Source organism: Eutrema salsugineum, unplaced genomic scaffold (genome assembly GCF_000478725.1).
Source record: "Eutrema salsugineum unplaced genomic scaffold, Eutsalg1_0 scaffold_8, whole genome shotgun sequence".
NCBI classification, from domain to species: domain Eukaryota; kingdom Viridiplantae; phylum Streptophyta; class Magnoliopsida; order Brassicales; family Brassicaceae; genus Eutrema; species Eutrema salsugineum.
The window spans coordinates 875,059-882,686 of record NW_006256414.1 but is presented as its reverse complement, the minus strand read 5'-3'; the positions used below and the strand labels follow the sequence as shown (position 1 = coordinate 882,686).

The 7,628-nt window shown below is 35.3% G+C and overlaps 1 protein-coding gene across 1 annotated transcript; it reads left to right on the top strand.

The window, feature by feature from the left end:
* Positions 1-3,406: 3,406 nt before the first annotated feature.
* LOC18009777 (transcription factor EGL1) lies at positions 3,407-7,352 on the top strand. Its single transcript, XM_006391672.2, has 7 exons — positions 3,407-3,737; positions 4,268-4,540; positions 5,071-5,167; positions 5,259-5,330; positions 5,763-6,524; positions 6,620-7,036; positions 7,126-7,352. Exons 1-7 carry the CDS (start codon positions 3,583-3,585, stop codon positions 7,195-7,197), a joined length of 1,848 nt encoding a protein of 615 aa, XP_006391734.1. The 5' UTR covers positions 3,407-3,582; the 3' UTR covers positions 7,198-7,352.
* Positions 7,353-7,628: the final 276 nt, after the last annotated feature.

Sequence of the window (7,628 nt, the reverse complement as noted above, 5' to 3'; positions counted from 1 at the left end):
TGCTCGTAAAACTCACTGGACTGGATGGGATAAAATGTGTTTGCCTAAAGCTCAAGGTGGTCTTGGATTCAAGGATATCCAAATATTCAATCAAGCACTTTTAGCCAAACAGGCTTGGAGAATCCTCCAAGAACCAAATTGTCTATTTTCGAGGTTCATGAAAAGTAGATATTTTGGGGATGATGGATTTTTAGATGCAGCATTGGGATTAAGACCTTCTTATGCTTGGAGAAGCATTATCCATGGTAGAGAGCTTCTGAGTAGAGGGCTTAGACCAATGATTGGTAATGGTAAGTCTACTAGTGTTTGGACCAGCTGTTGGTTGAATGATGGTGGTATGAGAGCTCCGCTAATGATGAACATTCTGGTAAATATTGATCTAAGGGTTGAAGACCTTATAGACCAAACATCAAAATGGTGGGATAGGGACAAACTCGATGATCTGTTCTTCCCTCGTGATATTGAACTGATTTTGAAGATCAAGCCAATCTTAGAATTGGAGGACTATTGGTGTTGGGAACACAATAGAAGTGGGGAATATTCAGTGAGGTCAGGTTATTGGCTAGCCTGTCAGATTTACAGAAGTGATGCAATTAGAGAAGCCTCTATGCTTCCCTCTCTTAATCCGCTGAAAGACAAAATCTGGGCTCTGAAAACTGTTCCTAAAATCAAGGTGTTCTTATGGAAAGTTATCAGTGGTGCTATTCCGGTGGCTGACAAGATTTTAGCGAGGGGAATGAAGGCGGACTCTAGGTGTCAAATTTGTGGTCTTGAGGGTGAATCGGTTAATCACATTCTGTTTACTTGTTCGATGGCGAGACAAATCTGGGCTCTTTCCAACTTTCCATATCCTCAATGTGGATTTAATCAAGCTTCTGAGTATCAGAACTTATTTTTCTTGCTGGAGATGGGAAAGTGTTTGGAGGTGGATTTGGAGGTTAGAAGATCCTTTCCCTGGATATTGTGGATGTTATGGAAGAATCGCAACAACTTCATTTTTGAAGGAATGAACTTTCATATCCTCGATACAATTGGGAAGATTAAAGAGGATTCTAATCAATGGTTCCAAGCCCAGGAATTGACAGAGAAGGAAGATTGTAGATCAAAGGAAAGGGATCATAGGGATCGGAAGGTTTGGTTTCCTCCGCCTTCTCAGTGGGTCAAATGCAATATTGGAGCATCGTGGGATAAGTGGAAGAGATGTGGAGGAGCGGCGTGGGTTCTATCAAATGAAAAAGGAGAGGTTTTGTGTCATGGAAGAAGATCCTTTGTGAATATTGGCTCTAAATCTGATGCAAACCTCAAAAGCTGGCTTTGGGCTTTTGATAGCATCAAATCTCTGAAATTCACTAAGATTATCTTTGCTGCTGAATCTGATGAGCTTATTGGTGCTGTTAATCGTCCTCCTGCATGGCCATCCTTCAAACATCAGTCCAAGGAGTTATTATCAATTCTAGGCTCCATTTTAGAGTGGAAAGTGGTTCTGGAACCATATGAGGCCAATGGTGGAGCCAATCTTATTGCTCAAAGTGTTACAAGAGAGGATCGTTGGCAATCATATATTGCTTATGGATTCCCGAGATGGTTAAAGGAATTTTTTGTTAATCAACGTAGTGTTGCATAGTAGTAATATTGGTTGTTCATCTTGGTTTGATTTTCCTCGATCCTGTCTTTTTTGGTATCCTCAAGGATATTGTAACACGTTCAATATTTCAATTCAAATATATATTCAGATGAAAAAAAAAAATCAATACACGAGTAAATAAAATAACTAAAGTCTTACTCGTTTTTCAACGTTTGAATACGACAAGTAGTCCTAGTTAGGGGGTGATAATTTTGGGAGCTGCGAAGATTTTAGTAAAAACATATACTAGCTTCTGATAGTTAATAACTCAAGGTTTCTTCTATTAATTAAATATTTCATTTGAATACCCTCGTTCAAATACAATCGTTTAGCTTTGTATGATTTTTCAGCGATAAAATTACAGTGACATGTTATGGGAAATCAATTGCATGTTGAAAAGATAACAATGCCTATATGGATATGTAATTGACTCGCACAAAAAAGAAAAACTAACCCTTTTGCGATAAAACTGAAGGTGGACAACTAATTAGCAATTACAACTAAACGCTCTACTTCTTAAGACTCGAAAACAATGTAAAAAATATTATAAAATAATATAAATAAATTAAGAATTGAAAAGTATTTGAGTACTAGTCAATACTCAATACTACAAGCTTGTCTGTCTGTTTCGCGGGAGCTCCTCGAGGCATAACATTAAATTCATGTCCTTCTTCGTGTTTCGCCACTAGAATCAGTTATATATTTAAAGTAAGAAATTCTTCCTGAAATTTTTTTTCGTGTATATATTGGACTCATAACAGTTAACCACAACTTGTCGTATGGGTGGCAAAAACAGGCCTCCGTTGGATTTTAAGAGTATTATTTTAATAAAAAGAAAAACAATTTTCATTATCTATGGAGTATATTGTTATAAGTAAATAAATGGACTAATTTAGCTATTACACCAAAACTCTATATATGGTTTATTTAGTTTTAGAAATAAAGAACCCATAGTCTTCTCAAGTTACTTCGCTACTTCAAACATAAAACTAAATGTACGCAAATTACATTTTGAGATATCTAACATATTTCTGAAATTCCACATTTTACTTATTAATTATTAGATATTTCGACTTTGCATTACTGATTAGCTATTCATTTTACATTACATTTGAGCTATCTAACATATTTCTGAAATTATGATTTTTTAACCTAAAATCATTTATTCGTTATAATGTGTAAGTTTTAGCATGCTTCATCAAGATAATTAATCTTTTTTTTGGCTTATTTATCTCAATCTGAAATCAACTTTCTTTTGTAGAGAAAGTGGTCTCGTAATTGTATTGATGGGTATTGTTCCATTTAAAATTAATTGATGATGAGTAGATAAGTAAAAATTGGTGTAAGTTTTTTCTTACTTTTCATGTAGAAAACTAGCCTAAGATTTATCACTTCATACAAAATAATACAAAGAGAAAGAACGTACTTGAATTCTTGTAACACAAAAATCCTAAAAAAAGAGTAGTGCTTGGAACACAATATTCAACCAAGGGTAGGTACACACTACTTTTGTATTTTTACCAATCATTTTTTTAATATAAATAAAAACCTCGTAAATTTCAGTGTTTTGTGATAATATACAGTGTACACCTAAAGGAGATTCGGACACCGTCCTTATTTCTCAACTCAAAGCTCGATTCAACCACAACAAATATTTAATTGGTCTTAGCCTTTTTCCCCTATTTATAGAAGGTTAAATATACTTGAGTTTTGTTTTGAACAAAAAAATAAAATAATAAGTTTTGTTGTCTTCTTCCTTCATGAACCCGAACCAAAGTCATGTAATAATCATCACTAACTCGTGGAGTTTTCAAACCAAAGACAAAAAAATCACTAAATCATAAGTCAATAAGTCATAACCTTTAAACCCATTCTTCTTCTTTTTATTGGTCTTCTGATTTTGTTTTCAAAGACAACATTTTTTGTTTATTTAAAAAAGTCAGATTTTTTCATTGTGGATGCTTACATGGGGATGCTACATAGATGAAGAAACAATGGCTGCCGGAGAAAACAGAACGGTGCCGGAAAATCTAAAGAAACAGCTTGCAGTTTCAGTTCGAAACATTCAATGGAGTTACGGAATCTTCTGGTCTGTCTCTGCTTCTCAACCAGGGTACATCTCCTTTATCCTTAAAAATTAGCTTTTGCCTGAAACTAAAGTTTTCTTGGCTCTAGATCCCTAAGAGATTCCTGGAAACTTTTATAAGAATCATAATCATGAATCATTGTTTATTCGAATCCAAAACTCGGATAAAACTTCTTGGCCTCATTTCAAAACCCAATCTTTCTCACTTCTGCTCTGTTTTTTAGAATAATCTCTGACATTTCTTCAACTCGTTAATTTTTTTCTATAACCGGGATCTTTTTTTTTTGTAACACATCTATAACCGGGATCTTGAACCGGAGTTTCTTTCAAGAGCCGGAAAAAACTCTTGACATTTAAAGCGTATAAGCCAACCAAATTTTTTTTTTTTTGGGTTTAATTTTTTCGTTTAACTTTCCTAAATACTTATTTTAAATAGAGAACTCTGATAAAATTTCAGGGCTCACATCAAATTTCTATTTTGATCTTGTTTTCTCGGTTTATCATAGTGCTTCAATTCGGATTTTTTTCGGTGTTTTTATTGGGTAAAAAAAAAACAGAGTGTTGGAGTGGGGAGATGGATATTACAATGGAGACATTAAGACAAGGAAGACGATTCAAGCTGCTGAAGTCAAAGCCGACAAGTTAGGTCTTGAGAGAAGCGAACAGCTTAGAGAGCTTTACGAGTCTCTCTCCGTTGCTGAATCCTCAGCCTCTGGTGGCTCTCAGGTCACTAGACGAGCTTCCGCCGCCGCTCTCTCCCCTGAGGATCTCACCGACACCGAGTGGTACTACTTAGTCTGCATGTCTTTCGTCTTCAACATCGGTGAAGGGTAATTCCGTCTTTTCCTTATAATCTAACAACGTAAATTGATACCGTATAATCCTTTCATTTCGAAATCATTAAAAAGGAATTTTACTTACAAAATTTATTATAATGTTTGATAAAAGAAAAATATGTAATTTGGTAAAACACTTGAAATGTAAACTAATGCCAAAGATGATGTATATTTGTGTGGATATAATAGAATTTTACTTGCTTTCTAAGTTCGTGCTAAAAATTCTCAAAACAGTATTTATATTAAAATACAGAGTATTTGATTTTGTCTCATAAAAAGGACAAAAACATCCTTTATTATCTTGTCTCCTGCTATTCTCATCTTCCATGGGAGCTTATTTCCGACATGTACGAGTTTGATTGTTACAAACGCCATTTTTAATCGATTAAAATTTTATGTTTGTGTTTTAAAATTCACATTTTACAATTTTTGAAAGTCAGATGAAAATAAAAGAATTGTTGTCCTCAAATTAAGATAATAATTAGAGGATAAACATAAAGATATTTCCGTCATTTTGTCAATAGAATACCCGGAGGAGCATTATCGAACGGGGAACCAATATGGCTTTGTAACGCTCATACCGCCGATAACAAAGTCTTCACTCGCTCTCTTCTCGCTAAAGTAAGTTTTGAGTAATATTTTGCAATTTGAAACGCCCAACGCTATAACTGAAAACGCTTTTCTCGTGTGGTGTTTTTGCTTTTTTTTTAAGAGTGCTTCGCTTCAAACAGTGGTTTGCTTCCCGTTTCTTGGAGGAGTCCTTGAGATCGGCACAACCGAACATGTAAGCCAATATTTTCTAGTTTTGTCCCAAAACTATCAAAACATTCATAAAAAGCCAATATCAGTATTGTTCTACAAATTTGAACGTTCCGATTTTGATCAAGTCAACGGAAAAGTAAACGAGTTTTTGGCTTAACCACCTGATTAGTCTAAGTGCCTGGTTGAAATATATAATATTACTTTGGCATTGAACGTATACAATGTTTACAAAAGAGAAAAATATACAAAAAGTATATGAAATAGTCATCTTTTTATTCTATTTGAATTACAAAAGATAGCACAGAATAAGTCCCATCATACAGCAAAAGATTTTAAATTCTGAGACATTTTAAATCAACTTTGTCATAAAGCTGTACAGTTTATCTTCGAGGATTTTTAATTGTTTGTTAAAAAAAGTTAAAAGGTCTGCTTTATTGTTTTTTTATTCTTTTAGATTACAGAGGACTTAAACGTGATACAATGCGTGAAGACCCTGTTCCTTGAAGCTCCTCCTTTTGCTACAATATCAACGAGATCCGATTTTCAAGAAATTTTCGATCCTTTATGCGACGATAAATACATTCCGGTGTTCGGAAATGAAACTTTTCCTACGACTTCTACGAGTGGTTTTGAGCAAGAACCAGAGGATCATGACTCGTTCATCAATGGTGGTGGTGCGTCTCAGGTACAAAGCTGGCAGTTTGTGGGGGAAGAACTCAGTAACTGCGTTCACCAATCGCTTAATTCTAGCGATTGCGTTTCTCAAACATTTGTTGGGACAACAAGAAGAGTTGCTTGTGATCCAAGAAAGAGTAAGGTTCAACGGTTAGGTCAAATTCAAGAACAGAGTAACCACGTAAATATGGACGATGATGTTCATTACCAAAGCGTGATCTCTACCATTTTCAAAACGACGCATCAGCTAATTCTTGGACCGCAGTTTCAGAACTTTGATAAGCGGTCAAGCTTCACGCGGTGGAAGCGGTCATCATCTGCAGAAACGTTGGGAGAGAAATCGCAGAAGATGTTAAAGAAGATTATATTCGAGGTTCCTCTGATGAATCAAAAGGCTTTGTTGTTACCAGACACACCCGAAGATAGCGAGTTTAAGGTCGGAGATGAAACCGCGAACCATGCATTCTCGGAGAGGAAACGCCGAGAGAAATTGAATGATCGGTTTATGACGTTGAGATCAATCATTCCTTCGATCAGTAAGGTAACCTAATCCAACACTTTTGCTTCAATAGCGTTTTGCATTTACATGTTGAGGTATGATGTGTTCAATGAACTAATCTTGAGTCTCTTCTTCAGATTGATAAAGTCTCAATTCTTGATGATACGATTGAGTATCTTCAAGAACTTCAAAGACGGGTTCAAGAATTGGAATCTTGCAGAGAATCTACCAATACAGAAATTCGAATTGCTATGAAGAGGAAGAAACCGGAGGATGAAGATGAAAGAGCCTCGGCGAATTGTATGAACAGCAAGAGGAAGGAGAGTGATGTGAATGTAGGAGAAGATGAACCGGCTGATACCGGTTATGCTGGTCTAACCGATAACTTAAGAATCGGTTCGTTCGGTAATGAGGTGGTTATTGAGCTTAGATGTGCTTGGAGAGAAGGGATATTGCTTGAGATTATGGATGTGATTAGTGATCTCAACTTGGATTCTCACTCGGTGCAGTCATCAACCGGAGATGGTTTACTCTGCTTAACCGTTAATTGCAAGGTACAGTCGTTAACCCAAGCTAATTTTAAGTTCCTAACCGGAATATGAGTGAACCGATATTTGATATATATGTTTAATGTTGGTTGCAGCATAAAGGGACAAAGATAGCTACAACAGGAATGATCCAAGAAGCACTTCAAAGGGTTGCATGGATATGTTAAGGTCTCACGGTTTAGATTGATAGAATTAGCTTTTTATCCGGTTTGGTGTTCTGATCTTCGGCAATTAGTGATCCTAACCTCATTTTTGTGATTTTAAAATTTTGGAAGGTCCTTTGGAACTATTATGAGATTGAATTCCTTTTAGTTCATAAAACGTAGACAAATAGGAATTCCTTACTTAACATACTATGAAATTAAATTATGTAAAACGAAACACTCGGCGTATATAGTTCGTGCAATATCCATTATATATTGGGGAAATAAACTAAAAACGTTTGGGCAACAAAAAAAAAATCTAGAAACGTTTGTTGAACATAAGTAAAAGTAACGTTTGCAAAAGAAGAGAGAAGCTAAAGTAAGAGATTCAGATTTCGTGACTAGTTTAAAAATCGACCAAAATTTTTTTTTATAGTAAATTCTAAATAGATGGA

What these genes read in the sequence shown, in the direction of transcription:
- LOC18009777 (XM_006391672.2), top strand. Translation starts at nt 3,583, where the DNA reads ATGCTTACATGGGGATGCTACATAGATGAAGAAACAATGGCTGCCGGA. An exon ending in TCATTCCTTCGATCAGTAAG is followed by an intron (nt 6,525 to 6,619) that starts GTAACCTAATCC and finishes TCTCTTCTTCAG; the next exon opens with ATTGATAAAGTCTCAATTCT. An exon ending in GCTTAACCGTTAATTGCAAG is followed by an intron (nt 7,037 to 7,125) that starts GTACAGTCGTTA and finishes TGTTGGTTGCAG; the next exon opens with CATAAAGGGACAAAGATAGC.